This window comes from Gobius niger (assembly GCF_951799975.1).
Source record: "Gobius niger genome assembly, chromosome: 2".
Lineage (NCBI taxonomy): Eukaryota > Metazoa > Chordata > Actinopteri > Gobiiformes > Gobiidae > Gobius > Gobius niger.
The window spans coordinates 25164847-25180698 of NC_136853.1; the positions used below are offsets into that span (position 1 = coordinate 25164847).

Here is a 15852-nt window from a genome sequence, read left to right on the forward strand (position 1 = left end):
TCAAACTGATGGTATTGCGCATGCGCGAACTCGGCGGCAGGTAAACTACCATGGCGGCGGCGAGAGGCCATGTGCAAGATCCGAACGACAGACGACTTAGACCCATTTACGGTAAGCATGATTATTTATGGAACTTCTGAAGGATATCAACATTAAGCGTGTTGCTACTTGACAAGTAATATGTACAGGATTCGGAGGACAGCAGCGCGGCCCACAGCTCCAACCTCGGACTGCGCTGGCTTGACTGTCCAATGACAGTGCACCTCACCCGCTTAGCCATTGAGACACTAGCTTAGAAGGAACCATCTACTAAATAGCCCAAAATAAAGCGCTGCATTTGCAGTTTCGTGTCTACGGTGCAAATATGTTTTAGTCTTCAAAATCGTTTCTATTCTATTCCTGTGTCCTATTAAAGGCCATTTAAATGTGTTGTGTGACAGCTAGCTTGTCATTTCAATGTCTTTAGACACACTGCAATATATAAAATAAAATACTTTGCGTCTATGTGTTTACGGTACAGTTATGCATGACGTCGCTATAAGATAATGTCTACTTTTGCACCATCATTCCCGGTGAATGGATTGATTTCATCTTGTCCCATTGGGGTTTAGTTAAGCACAGAGACAATGCTTTGAGCTAGCTAGCTTAGCTTGCTAATTTGGTAGCATCCAGCTGTCAGTGCAATGTTTAGAATAGACTTGATTTCAAGCCTTGGTGGAAAACTACATACCTTTATTTTTGCAGTCGACAATGAATGCTTTACGCTTACATACTGAGTTTATACATACGATCAAACGTTTGAGACCAGCTGAAAGATGGCAAAAAGAAATCACCCTTTGCATGGTTGGACCTTAACAAGTAGAACTTCAATATGCAACAAGAAGAAATGGGAGTGAGACAAACAGTTTTGAATAAACTTTGTATTGAAAACAACAATTAAACTGAAATAGGCTGTTTTGGAGCTGATCAAAAGTTTAGGACAATATATCTATATCAATCTATATACTTATATATACTTATGTATATGTATGCTCATTTTCTTTCAGATTATCTTGACAATGGCAACAATAAAATGGCAATTCAACAAGCAGACAAGCTGCTTAAGAAGCATAAAGAACTACATTGCGCAAAGGTGGGTACACAACCTCAGTGTTATAATAGCTATGGTCAAGTACTTAGTTTCACGACCAACTGGAGGCTCATTGAACAGAACATAGAATAATGTAAAAGTATAATAATGTGAAATTAAGTTTTTTGTTCATAACATAGTAATAATTTAACACAGCTGCAAGTTTCCTACAGAGCATTGCGTTTGTTTTTAGGTCCTCAAAGCTATTGGCCTGCAAAGAACTGGGAAGCAAGACGAAGCTTTCACTCTAGCCCAGGAAGTTGCCACACTAGAGCCCACCGATGACAACTCACTGCAAGCCCTGACTATATTGTATAGGGAGATGCATCGGCGTATGTACCATTACCCAGTCCCTATCACCTACTCTGTTTAATACATATGTAACTATATCGATGTTCTCTTTGCACATAGCTGAGCTGGTTACAAAGTTGTACGAAGCTGCGGTAAAGAAGGTTCCTCTGAGTGAGGAGTATCATTCTCACCTCTTCATGGCATATGCACGAGTTGGGGAGTACAAAAAGATGCAGCAGGTGAGTCAATTTAGCATTCACCTTTCTTTTTCACATTTGGTGATACTGTCGAAGCATCTGTGGTGTTTGCTTTTCTCAAACAGGCAGGAATGGCCCTGTATAAAATTGTCCCTAAAAATCCATATTACTTTTGGTCTGTTATGAGTTTGGTAATGCAGGTAAGATTTTTAGATTGAAATCACTTTCTCGAACCTGAGCAAATAATCATTGACTTTATGACCGTCAGGCGATATCAGCTGAAGATGAGAAGCTGGCTCTCACCATGTACTTGCCTCTTGCTGAACGCATGGTAGAGAAAATGGTCAAAGAGGAAAAGATCGAAGCTGAAGCAGAGGTAATTTTACACCTGTCTGATTGTGTTTCAAAATGTTTAACACCATGTTACACTTGTAGGTGCAGCTGTATTATATGATCCTAGAGCGTTTGGGAAAATGTGAAGAGGCTCTTAAAGTCATTCGGGGACCGCTTGGAGGTAATTTAGTTTATTTTGCATCAGTACTGACCCCAGGAGGAGTAGCCGTCAAGTTTATAACAGTTGATGAAAACTGCTCTTCCTAAAAGACCAGTAAAATACAAATGAGTTCAGTAATTATTATTATTAATGTTAATATTTAATGTGTATTTTAGAGAAACTAACCAGTGAACTGCAGAGTCGAGAGAACAAGTGTATGACGATCTATCAACGACTGCAGCGTTGGCCTGAGTGCAATGCCCTAGCACATAAGCTGTTACTCAAAAAGTAAGTGAAAACATGTGCATTACGTTGCTTGCAGTTCAAGAGCTTTTTCTTACTTGTTCTCTTCCTGCTAGCCCTGATGAATGGCAATATTATGGATTTTACTTCAGTTCTCTTTTCCACATATTGGACCAGTCCTGGTGTCCACCAGAGGAAGGAGAAGAGTATGTTGTGTCATTTAAATACACTTCCATTGTTTTTGAAGTGTGTGCATGTGCGCTCAGGGTTTCAAATCATTAACGACAAATGTTTATCACAATCAGCTGTTTAGAGGGGCCAGTTCATCACACTGTGGATAAAGTGGTAAGGTTTGTGGAGGAGAGAGTCAAAGGCGAGGAAAACAAAGAGAGCCATGCGTTGAGAGGCCCCTATTTGGCTCGTCTAGAGTTACTGCACAGATTAAGAGAACGAGGCTCTTCAGAAGAAAATTTATTGGGTAATTTTTTGTGAATATTTTGTGAATGTTTTCTCAATAAGTTATGATAGAGTTGTTTGCCTTTAATAGGTGAGCCGTTAGAGTTGATGGTGCAGTTTTTTGCAAAGTTTGGGGACAAACCCTGTTGCATTACAGATTTGAAAATATATCTACATCTCTTGTCCCCTGAGCAACATGTTCAGGTAAAATAATATACAGGACAATACATTCATTATAATGCTATATTAAAACATTCCAACTTCTCTTTTGTATCTTTGTAGTTTATTAATCGCTTGAGTGAAGCTGTCCCATTGGCAGAGCCTGGTGAAGAGTTTGCATTTCCAGAGGATACCAAAGCTCTTCAGAGGCATCTGTGCCTTTGTCAACTAAGTCGTGCACTTGGCCTGCATCACTCTCTGGATGTGGATGCAAAACTGAAGCTCATCTCCGAGTTAAAAGCTCGATATCATCATGGACTCAAATTTGGTTAGGCTGTATTTTGTTTGTATTTTTTATCATGAGAAATGTCATAAATAGGTAAAGGACTCTGGTGAATAGACTTAAGATAATCATGATATTTTATGATCATGTGCAAGCGCTCTGATGTTTGTATTTATTAATATTGATATGTTCCTCTTTGGAAACAGGAAAGAATGCTCTGAAGACAGAACTGCAATTTTCTGACATGTATTGTCTCATGGCAGCTCATGTATACATAGATCTATGGGTTGAAACTGGTATGTACCAACATGTTCTGATAATTGTGTTCACAGACTAAATTTCTCTTTCTTCTGTAGAAGATGAGAACATGGTGTGGCGCTGTTTAGGTCTTCTCCAGGAAGGCCTGTCTCACAGTTCTTCTAATGCACAATTTAAGTTACTGCTGCTGCTCCTTTACTGTCGCTTGGGAGCGTTTGAACCCGTAGTGGACCTTTACTCCGGTCTGGATGCCAAGCATGTACAGCACGACACAATAGGGTAAGACTTGTGTAGTTCAGTTGTACTTTGTGTGTTCTCTCCTGCTGATTGTGTCTTAGTGTTGCTGACATGCAGCCAACATGGTTACATTATTTTTGCTGTTCAGGTATTTGTTGACGCGCTATGCTGAGTCTTTGGGTCAGTTTGCTGCTGCCTCTCAAGCCTGTAACTTCTCCCTCAGGTTTTACCACTCTAATCAGAAAGATGTAAGATTCATTATTCTACAATGCATTTAATACAGTTGATGCAAAACTGCAACTCTTAATCTATTTTCTTGACTCTAGACCTCAGAATATATTATTCAGGCTTACAAATATGGAGCTTTTGAGAAGATCCCAGAGTTCATTGCTCTCAGGAACAGGTTAAACCAATCACTGCACTTCGCACAAGTTCGAACGGAGAAGATGTTTCTGGATCTCTTCTTGGAGGCCGACATGTGAGGTTTCAAAACAAGTTATTGATTGCTGTAAGTCTTTTTGTCTAATGAGTTTTATTTGTTAAGTGTGTTGAGCCTGGAGGAAAGTGTGAAGGCCATGTCTTTGACTGCAGAGGAAGATGACATCCCTTGGAAAAATTTAAGGGATAACAGAGACCTATTGGTTTTCACTTGCTGGGATCCTAAGGAACGGTATGCATTTACTACATGTAGCTTTTGTGTTTTCTGCACATTTATTTTTATATGGTAAATGGTCTCAACTTATACAGCGCTTTTCCACCGACATTAGGCACTCAAAGCGCTTTACAGCAAGGATCCACTCACCCATTCATACTCTCATTCATACACCAATGTACACAGACACTGGGGGCAATGTGGGTGAAGTGTCTTGCAAGGACACAACGACAGTGTGTGGGATTCGAACCCCCGACCTTTCGATCATGAGACGACCCGCTTTACCATCTGCGCCCCTAATATTTTACTCCTCTTCATGTGGAGTAAGATATAAGCTACGCCGGGCTCAAATTGACTACTGAACGGCATCTGCATGTACTCCATTTTCTTGTAAACTGTGACTCACATTAAGTACAGTTTTGTGCACAGCGAGGAGCTCTCACATATCACAATTCCACGACTTCATGAGGTTTCATGCGATCACAACATTGTACATAAAGAAATACATGTAAATAGCGCATTATTGTGGAAAAAAGACGGATCAACCGTACAAATGACTGAATACAAGCTGCCTACTCCTTTCTGGATATCTGCTCAGAAATCCATATGATTGAAATAATGTGATAGTTGTTAGTCCAAGGGGAAACGTATTGTTCCTGTGCACAAATATATCCTCCGTGATCCTGTCTGCTCCTCCGTGGCCGTGCGTGTCTGTTTTTCCGTACTGTTAAGTTAGCTTGTAGCTATTTTTATCCTGAAATTCACTGGATTCTCTTCCCTGGCGGGGGAATGACTTCCTGTTTGATTCCCTGGGCTTGGCCAGAAAGTGCTGCGGCCCTCTGCAGCGTCCGTCAAAAATAGACATCTTGTGGATTCAATGTGAGCCGGGGGTTAAAACAGGGCAATAAACATTTGTTCATAATGTCCCAAAAATATTCCACAGTTTCCTATTAAATTTTCTATCCACGCAATTAAACAGAAACTGCTTAAATTTGAGTTCAGTCAGATTACACAAACACTTAAAGGGTGTGTAAACAGTGTAAAATGGTGCACATTTATTAAGACAAGAATAGTCTGCAAAAGCTTTGAACCACATCCACACACAAGAACACGGACGCAGATGACAATTTTGAGACTCGTCAGTACACGGCTTGTCACTTTTTGCAGTCAAAATGCAAACATGAATCATTTAATGGAAAGAATCACTTCAGCGTTTGCCATTAAAAATATCATTGGCCAAGTGTTTGGAGTCTCAATAGCAAATACTGTGTCTGCGGCTGTGTGCTCCTGACAGACTGATCGCATCATTACAGAGAAACAGGTTATCACCTGGTTAACTCACCTGGTTAACTTCTCCTCCCTGGGTCAGAGCAGTCCAAGCTACACCATTAGACAATAGAAAACATCCGAGTGTAAAATACCTGCACGACAATGCAGCTTATTTAAACTAAATGTTTTCAGAATCCTTCCATGTTCTGCACATCGCCAATTCTTTAGGGAGCTCTTTGACAGACAGCAGAAACAAGCGTTGAGATGATGAGTTCAGTCACGCTTCTTAATTGCAGATGTCAACAAAAAAAGTATCATCACGTTTCGGCCTTGAACCCGTGCGCTTCTCTTAACTTGGACACAAATGCGGCATCATAATGTTTCCAAAAGCTTGTAACACGGCCCCGGACTAACATTTCAGATAAACAGGATACAATTGAGAAGATAAAGTCTGCCAATACTTTTTATTTCATTTTAGTATAATTAAAAATTAATAATAGTATAATATCTATTGCTATTGTCCAGTTAATCTTCCATAAGCATATACGTGATGTTATTATTTCAAAAATCAAAATAATACAAGAAAAATATACATAATTTAACATTACACAGCTGTAAAGGAGCAGAATGTCAGGAGGAGTTCATATTCTTTAGGCAGGGGCATCTGTGTTTTGTAATAAAGACATAGAATTACTGTATAAAGTTTAATTCAAGTAAACGTGCTTTGAACGTTGTACTAAAATATAATGCAAAAGTGGTGTTTTTGAGGCACCACTTGTGCTGTGGTGCCTCAAAAACACATGAGCTCGCACATAAATAACCAGTAAGAATTTCTTCCACAGACAATTAAGTGAGGAGAACCGGCACCAGTCCTTGGAGGAAGAATCCATTTGGCTGAAGATGCGGTCGTTAGCGCTCCGCCTTATAGCCTCTTTATCTTCCCTGGGACACGCACCTGCCACACAAAACTCTGCACTGACCAGTGAAAATGGTATTGGTGACAAAACCTCATCTTTGAGTACCCTGCTTTCCCAACTCGATCACACACTACAGACAGCGACTCAGCTGGCAGAAAAACACATACAGGCAAGTTCTTTAAGCAAAATTACTTTCTATGACCCTATACTGCGACAGAATTCAGTATTATGTTTTGAACACAGTATCCGCTGTTGGGGCCGCCCTCTACTCGACTTGCGCGGGCCCTGTCTTGTGGAAGCTGTCAGTGCCAGGCGGCTGCTCTTCAGCTCGCTGTGCACTTACTGGAGCTCGAGTCTGTCGGACTTGGTAAGCACACGTTGCATCAAAGCAGAGGGGAAAATAAGTTACAAATTAACTTGTTTCTTATTGAAATAGATGAATCCACAGAGCTTCAAGCACAGATTTGTAATGGTTTCCAGACTTTAACAGTTCAACTTCAAGGTAAATGACAACATTATGAATAAACTGTTTTGAATATAATATTGACACGGAAAGTCTTGTTTATTTTCCCCTTTTCTTCCCATAGAAATGCTAAATAAATGTGAAGGGGATTTATTGGAGATGAAAGGGACCAGGCTAAAAACCAGACCATCCCTACTGGAAAATATTGTTTTCTTTGTTGAGGTAAACAATATAGTGCACTTAAGGACTTTGAGTATAGCAGTAATACTGTGGTTGCTCCTCAGACTGTGAGCATTGTGTTATGGGTGGCTAGCTACTGTGCGAAGATCCTTCGACCACTAAAGACAAGTCTACAGAAGAAGAAGAAGAAAAAAAAGGATGTCAGCACTGCTCTGGTATGGTACCCCATTATTCATTATGTAAATGTGTTCTGTTAGTTTGTAACTTGTCACTTCTGGTGTTGTTGTAGCCAGTGGTGATGCATGGTTTCCAAGAGCTGACCGGGAGCTTTCTGGACCTATTTACCCACGCTTCGGAGTATATTAAAGAACAAGAATTAAAACTGACAACCCTTAAACTTGCCAGTTTAAACTTGGAAGGGTGCACACAGGTGAGATGGCAAGACTCAGTCTTCATTAGTTCATTATGGCAAATGTTGTGAAGGAATTTTCTCTGACGCAATGAATTGCACTATGCATCAGACAAATATCATAATTTACCATTTCTAAACAAAGTAGATTGTTATAATACTGGACATGACAAGTCCCGATATATGGTAATAAATGTAAAATAATTCTTTCCTCTTCAACATAACACCTGTGCTGCTCATAATTAACAGCACCTGGTGTTCTTCGTCCGGACACAAGGCGTAATAACCGGACTGTCCGGACGAAACCCCCTTGTGGACTGTTCAGGTGATCGTTCCACTGGTGCTGCTTGTTGTTAGTGGTGCTTTACCTGCATTTTAAATATTGTATGGACTTCCTCATGAATTGTCAGCGCTCTGTAAACACAGTCATGAAAATGGGCCTGTAGCCATCTGGCCATGGAAACACATTAGCTGTGCAATGTCCCTGTCAAATAAGTAAAGCAAATATTTGTTCCATAAAAATGCAAGATCTTTACACTGTTGTTGCTTTTGGTTAGAGTTCTCTGGAATCTCATTTGTTCCTTTTGTTTTTATTCTTTTAGGAGGAAGAATCGTTTACCATGTCTACTATGGACAAAGTGCAGAGTAGTTACCTCCGCTCACTACAAGAAGTGGGAGATTTACTGAAAAAGAGAACAGAAACTGTAAAGAACCTTAAGATCTGAAATTCATCATGATTCATGGACTGTTCTATCTGAAGTCCCTGCTCCACCATCTGCTGTCAGGTCATCCACTGAGTGTTGGTTTCACAAAAGTCTATGCTCATCCTTTGCAAACTGAACTACTTATTTTGGGGGTTGGAAATTCTCAAGTAGAGAACATTTCGCACAATGCTTACTGAATTTGGGCAAATACTGTGTTGTCAGTCAGGTTTAATCAAATCCAAGTTGACAATATTTCTCTCTGTAGAAATATTGCTAATTGGGACGTTGCAAACACTGACATTTTAGGTTAATAAATCAAGTAAATTATTGACAAAATTTTCCCTTCAACATTATACATCTATTGTATGTCTTTTTGGTCACTCCAATAAATATTGTGGTCCACATGAGGGCAATTTATTCTACCCTACAGCCACAGCTGCTCTTTTAACTTCATGAAAATGGACCTCAGTGCCACAAAACAGCCAACAGCAAAATGTTTATTTTTCACACCTATTCCCTTTATTCTCCTTGTGTTCTTTTGTCACTTGATGTTACAGTAATATTCAAAAAACCCAGCATAAAGAATTTAGCTTTTTAAAGATCTGATCTATTTACTGAACGGCTCTACTTGGCGAGAACGTGGTTTTAAACGAGTAATTGAGAGCTATAATTTGAGCAAAAGCAAACGGGGAAACCACCCAAAGCGTTTTGGCTATAACGACTGGACTGATTGTATTATCACTGACCATGTGTGGTTATAGAATGTTTGTCTTTTTTACTCAGATTTGTTCTTGAAGGCTGCAATCATGAAATCTATTTGTAGCAATGTGACAAATGTAACATATGCAACCACTTCTGTAAAACAGTTTGAATATAGCCATATGTAGAGAACACAAGTAATTTTTGAGCTCAAAAACAATAAATGCACATTTAAAATATATTCATGCAATTCTGAAGTAGTAAGACCTGCTTGGATTGTTCTTTGCATCCATTTTAATCATTGGACCTAATTGTAAATAATTGTTGCTGCAAAAGATACTGTGCACAGGGCTGTGGGTTTTACAGTTGCTTCACTAGTTTGTACATCTGAAATGTTTGTTCCTGTTAAGACAAAACCTACCAAATTTTTTAACCAAAATTTTTATTTAACTATTTGAAGTATTTCAGGCTGTATCAAGGTTTCTTTGAAAAGCAAAAAAGATGTTCTGTAGTTTTGCTATATAAAAAAACAAGCACTGAAAGACGACTGCTGGCACTGCAGTTTATGTGCAGTTTTAACTTTTTCTTTTCTATTCTGTGCAATCTTTTATTTCCTTTTTTGAAAGACTGAAGTGTAATGTGGATAGGCCTAAATGATGATGAAACCCCTGTTAGTGTTGTGTAAACATACAATCACATCCATATTTGCAAATAAAGGCTTTTAAATAAAAATGTGTGCGAGTGTCTAAGCATTAGATTTATTGATAATAGTGCAGGGATGGGCAATGTCAGGCCCGGGAGCCAAAACCGGCCCTCCATGATGGAACCTCTGACCCTCAAGATTTTTAAATGTATCTATTTATGTCAGCAAAGGGCATCAATGTAAATATGCCGGAGTTAGCAATGCAGCTAATTTTCATCCGTTGTCCTAAGGCAGGTAAGATCAGCAAACATTAACTTAGACAATATACAGAAGAAATACATACACAATACATATAGACATTACAAGTACAACCCACAACCAGCCTCAAAGATGCCCCCAATGCTCCAAAAAAGGGATAATCTACCTGTGTGTGCATGTCTGGTTAGTTTTCAACCAATGTTTCAGAGCCCTGTTAAAAGTAAAATAAGTGCCACAGTTCCTGACTTGTGGTGGCAGTGTGTTCCATGACTTTTAGATGACTTTTAGGATCTTACACAAATCATAGATCAAATGCCTGTTAAAGTCCTCTAGAAAACAATATTGTCAATTCCTTTACAATTTCTTAGAAGATCCATTTAAAGGCCATATTTGACGTACAGCAGTGGCATTTGTAGAAAGTGATGCATTCGGCCCTTGGTCACTGCAGGGCCCTTGTCTACAGCCCCTGCAGTGGCCTCTGATACCCATAGGTGGCAGTATAACACCTGCTCTGTGTGTGTCTTTTGACGAGGAAGAATCATGTTATGAACATTGTCCAGGTTAGCTCCATGGATCATCATGACCAGCGCTAGCATTAAACCTTTAGTTTCGGGTTCAGTGGATCAGAAAATGCCAAAAGGACTAATTTAACCTTCTTGACAAAGACTTGTTATGCGCCAGCTCTTGTGTTCAGCGGGTTGTTGTGTGTATCGCTCAGCTAGCTGTAGTTAGCTGTTTGTTGTTCGCTGGAGCAGGCTGTTCTGTCATGAGTGTTTCCCTGGTGGTCATCCGTCTGGAAGTTGCCGACCAGTCACCCTATCCACGGGGTTTCCAGTATTCTGCCGGCAAGTGTTAATTTATCAGCCCTGCTATCTGCAAATAAAACTCTTTTTTTGTCACAGTGAATGATGTGACGCAGTAATTGTTATCTTATGACTACAGCCGAGAGCATGTCAGAAGAGGAACAAGAGGAGAAGGCTTTGGGCTTGGCCAAACTGGCACTTAGTGGGAAGACCGATCTAGAAAGAACAGCAATATTACACCAACACATAGGAAGTAGAGCTATGGGTGACATGGTGATAGAAACCTTTGAACCCTGCACAGGTAAGGAGCAGTGAAACTGAAAGTCCTTGTTTAGCTGCCATAATGGGTATGTTCTGTGTGGCTCTAGACAAAGGTGGGAGTGAAGAGAGAGATTGTCCAAAAGAAGACAACAGTGAACTAACAGCTGTAAAGGCAGAAGTGGACATCTCTGTGGACTCACAAGACAACAGTGCCACTCGAACCATGGCACCAGACTCCCCCTCCAAACAGCTGCCAGACCAGATCTCCTTTTTCAGTGGAAACCCTTCTGTAGAGATAATACATGGCATCATGCATCTTTACAAGACAAAGTAAGTCAGATGTCAACAATTAGCATATTAAAACTTGTGCAACACTGGAATATGCCTGGATGACTGAGCGCTTTCACTGATACATGAGTTATTATTGCGTTATTCTTCTATCTCTATTAAACCCACTACATATGTTCCTTACAGCAAGATGACGTCTCTAACTGAAGATGAGCGACGCAGTGCAATGGTGTGCATCCTCACTGTGCCTGCCGCCATGACGAGCCATGATCTTATGAAGCTTATGGCTCCTTTTAATGACGTCATGGAGCACATGAAGATTATACGAGACTCCACACCAAACCAATACATGGTTTTGATTAAGTTCTGTTCACAGGTACAGTATCATGTATTCATAAAAAGTTGAATGTTTTTTCATTTTCTCTTCGATGGAGCATTTGTCAAAATGTCAGCTGAATTTATTTAAAGCCATTAGGCTCATTTTGTCATGTTTACATTTTTATGTACATTAACTAAATAAATGTAATGCATAAGGTTGAGTGGCTTTCTGCACAGCCCATCCTGAAGGGTGCGCACAATTTTTAATAATCTAATTCCAATTTTCCTGGCAAGTTCGTAATGGCAGTTAGATTTGTGATTTGTTTTAAAATCAATATTTAGTTTTATGCACATTTTAAACATGCATTAATATTTGAAATATGAATTGCTAAACTAATACAAGAACCAAATGCGTTTTAGAATAAAGGAGTGAACTACAGGGTTAGCTTACCCCATAGAGACAGGAAATTCAGTGGTTTGCATATTAAATATTCTACCGAGAAAATAACTGCAGCCTTTGCAATTTCTTAATTTCTGTCATTTAAACTGTGATTTAGTTTTTATTGCGATCTGTGCAGTCCAAGCATTGGATGTGCTGGAGCAGAGTGGAGTTTGACGTGTCAGAGAATTTGGTGCTAAGCAGCGTGTGTAATACAGAAAGTTACTGATTAAATAAACCTTTTACAGTATGTCAGCAAGTGGCTCTATAAGCAACATTTTAATCTTTTCTGATGCAAGTCGCCCATGGCTTCAAGCGGATGTGGCGTGTTTGCAAATATGAGTCCCATGTGTGTTCATTAACATGTACTGACTTATGAAACAAATATATATATATAAATGTATTTTTATTTCACTGTAATGCGCTGATAAATGTAGTTGATTATTTAAACTGCAAGATTTCGCTGTAAATGAGTTACATTGAAATTATTTGTTTTATAACATTTGTGTTAAAGTTTCTTAATTAAGGCTTTGTTTTGTATGTTAATCAGGCTGATGCAGACAGTTTTTACACTGCTTGTAATGGTCGTCAGTTCAACTCTATAGAAGAGGCAGTGTGTCAGCTGGTCTACGTTGAGCGAGCGGAGGTCATTAAATCTGAGAATGTAAGTATCAGCTCAGCATGTACACGACACATCAGATACTTGACATCATTTGCTTTAGCGGTTCTGCTGTTATTCAGGGGGCCAGCCTGCCGGTGATGGAGTTGATTGAACTGCCCAAGTGCACAGTGTGCCTGGAGAGAATGGATGAGTCCGTGAATGGTGTCCTCACAACACTCTGTAACCACAGCTTTCACAGTTTGTGTCTTCAGCGCTGGGAGGACGTCTCGTAAGTGAAATAATGATATGTGACACATGACATTGGAGATAAGAGAGTTGTATCACACTTTCTTCAGAGTATTTCAGGTTTAAAAATGTAGCTGTACCATCTATTTACTATTCACTCACTACGCAACTGTTTTTTTTTCTACATGGTTCATGTAAAAAAAAGCTTTTTGTTTCTGGTTTATTCTTATTTCAAAACGGGACAATACGTGCCTTTGTGTGTGTAGGTGCCCAGTATGCAGGTATTGCCAAACACCGGAGCCAGTGGAAGAGAACAAGTGCTTTGAATGTGGAGTACAGGAGGTAACTATCAATCTTTGCATTTTTAACTTGAAATATATCTATATATTTTTTTATTTCTGTATTTATTTATTTATAATATACATTTTCCTTCGCCAATGATTGTTTTGTTGTAGAACCTATGGATTTGTTTGATCTGTGGACATATTGGTTGTGGTCGCTACGTTAGTCGTCACGCTTACAAACACTTTGAAGAAACACAGCACACTTATGCGATGCAGCTCACCAACCACAGAGTCTGGGACTACGCTGGAGGTACTGTGTTCCCTGTAAATATACATCAAAAGAGCAAAATGTTGCCAAGCTCATGTGTGTATAGACAGACTGTTAAGGAAATGATGTGACTATAAGTGTTACGTCTATGTTGCTAACGAAGTGTATTTTTCTGATGTAGATAATTATGTGCACCGTTTGGTTGCCAGTAAAACGGATGGGAAGATGGTCCAGTATGAATGTGAAGGCGATACCTGTCATGCGGAGAAAATTGATGGACTTCAACTTGAAGTAAGTCGGCTACTACTGTTAAATAACTCTAAGAACTACTTCCAACAGTGAGCAGGATTTCAAATAATAACGTATTTACCTGCAGTACTCATACCTACTGACAAGTCAACTGGAATCACAAAGAATTTACTGGGAGAATAAAATTACTCATTTGGAAAAAGAAACTGCAGAAGAGGTACTACAAACATTTAGAGCATTCAACATTTGCTGTGTATTCAACCGTATTGTTAATCTTTATTGCTTTTATAATTACACAAATGTATGATTTTTAGATAAACAACATGAAGTCTAAATTTAAGGAAACACTGGAGCGCTGTGATAACTTGGAGCGGCGATTAGGAGAGTTGTCAAAAGATAAACAGGCCATGGAGAAAAAGTAAGTTTTCATTTAGTTGTTTTTGATCCTGGTTTACATGTATTTATTATGTGTTTCAGTTTTGATGAGGTTCAACCAGATCCAGCTATTGCATGGATCTAAACAAATGTGATGTTGGTTTCAGATCTTAATACATGCTCAATCTTCTTTTTGCTTAACAAGGTGCACCCAGCTCAATAGCAAAGTAGTCAAACTTGGCCAAGAGCTGAAGGAGGAACAAGAGATGAATCGCTGCTTGAGAGCCAACCAGACTCAACTACAGTCACAGCTGGCTGAGGAAGAACGAAAATCTAAAGAGAGTGGTGAGTAGACGCGTATGCAGAAATCAAAGCAAAAATCTGTATTAATAAGTGTGTACCGTATTTTCTGGACTATAGACCCTTTAATTGTTCGTAAACATTCCGGGCTTAGCTGGAGGCAGGAAGCTAGATTCCTATCTATTTCCATTGTAGCTGTTGTCATAGTAACGATAAACAAATGTCTAACTGTTGGAAATATCTGATACACCTTGTTTTATCGTCTCAAATGTCATTCCTCTTGTTCCATAGCAGTGTCGGGCAAGTTGCTTTAAAATTGTAATATATTCTGTATTGGTAGTTTCAGTTCTTTGGTTTGTGAAAGAGCTCTTGGATGCTCCACAGCACTACTGGAGAAATATTCTGTGGACTGATACAAATACATGGCAGGGTCGTCACAAGAGGGTGGCATAGAGTTCAATGATGTTTTTGTAACGGCCAAATTTTAAGTTGTGAGCGGAATAAATGAAATGAGGGTATTTCCCTGATTGTAGTTGGAAGGCTGTTCCACTCTTGAAGCCCTGACTGAATGTTGTGATACTTTCAAGACTATGGTTAGACATATGCGCGTATCTCGATACCTCGTGCCTCAATACCATATGTGTATTGTCGCGTACTCAGTCGTGATATATTGCAGATATGATATATTGAACACCACCCGGACAAGAACAGAGTCTCCTGCTTTGTTTTTTTTTTGGAACATGCACTATAGCCGGAGACCGATCTGCCATCTTGGATTATCCCTCAACTGTTGTGAACGTGAATGCAGAGGAGTGAGGAATAGACGTTTATTATTTCTATGTCTATATGCCTAACATTGTAATTATTTAGCTAATTATTCTATAGATCAGATCATATAAGACAAGCCTGTATTGTCTCTGAGATGGAGAAATGTATATAAGACATCAGGCAAACGTTCCAAACCTCTATAATAATCCATATCTTAAAACTATCCTTTATTTTTCAGTGGAGCGTAAAGAGACGACCATTACGGAGCTACAGGAGCAACTTCGAGACGTCATGTTTTATTTGGAGACACAGCAGCAGATTGAGCACCTTTCTCCAGAGGCACGCAGTGAAATCCAAGAAGGACAGATCAACATCGGGGCCAGTCCCTCAGACAGTGCTTTGAACTCCGACGGAGCTGGACCCTCCTCTAAAGGAAGGAGGGGCCGGGGCCGGAAAAGGAAGTAACAGTCAAGCGTCACATTTGTTTGAGCATGCTAAAAAACTGCTGGTGGACACAAATGACTGAGCACCTTTGCTTTGTTGAACATGTGTCTTATGTTAGTAAAGAGTGCTTCTCTATATACAACAGTCTGTGGGTGGTGAGTTTATCTGACTCTCGATCAGAAGAACACAATTGCTTTAACAGACAAAACACACATTTAATCCTTAATAGACAGAAAGCCCAAAGGATTCTCACAGGTCCCCACAAGTT

General features: G+C 39.5%; 2 protein-coding genes across 3 annotated transcripts; both read left to right on the forward strand.

Moving 5' to 3' along the window:
- Window positions 1-7: 7 nt before the first annotated feature.
- naa25 (N-alpha-acetyltransferase 25, NatB auxiliary subunit) lies at window positions 8-8682 on the forward strand. 2 transcript variants are annotated; one of them, XM_079551808.1, is made up of 24 exons: window positions 8-111; window positions 1047-1132; window positions 1323-1461; window positions 1541-1659; window positions 1743-1817; window positions 1886-1993; window positions 2053-2131; window positions 2287-2398; window positions 2470-2559; window positions 2659-2831; window positions 2901-3013; window positions 3092-3296; window positions 3458-3547; window positions 3608-3788; window positions 3895-3994; window positions 4073-4224; window positions 4291-4416; window positions 6510-6753; window positions 6828-6951; window positions 7021-7086; window positions 7172-7269; window positions 7332-7442; window positions 7517-7657; window positions 8239-8682. In XM_079551808.1, the coding sequence occupies exons 1-24, from the start codon at window positions 51-53 to the stop codon at window positions 8359-8361; spliced, it is 2916 nt and encodes a 971-aa protein (XP_079407934.1). In that variant the 5' UTR covers window positions 8-50; the 3' UTR covers window positions 8362-8682. The 2 variants fall into 2 exon arrangements, 1 of the variants encoding a protein (XP_079407934.1); XR_013792631.1 differs by lacking the exons at window positions 7517-7657; window positions 8239-8682 and having other exon boundaries at window positions 3611-3788; window positions 6510-6951; window positions 7332-7372.
- Window positions 8683-10485: 1803 nt separating this feature from the next.
- brap (BRCA1 associated protein) lies at window positions 10486-15799 on the forward strand. Its single transcript, XM_079551809.1, has 13 exons — window positions 10486-10785; window positions 10883-11044; window positions 11112-11334; window positions 11479-11668; window positions 12600-12713; window positions 12791-12939; window positions 13163-13238; window positions 13352-13490; window positions 13630-13739; window positions 13825-13914; window positions 14012-14115; window positions 14278-14417; window positions 15379-15799. Exons 1-13 carry the CDS (start codon window positions 10707-10709, stop codon window positions 15603-15605), a joined length of 1803 nt encoding a protein of 600 aa, XP_079407935.1. The 5' UTR covers window positions 10486-10706; the 3' UTR covers window positions 15606-15799.
- The last annotated feature ends 53 nt before the right edge of the window (window positions 15800-15852 follow it).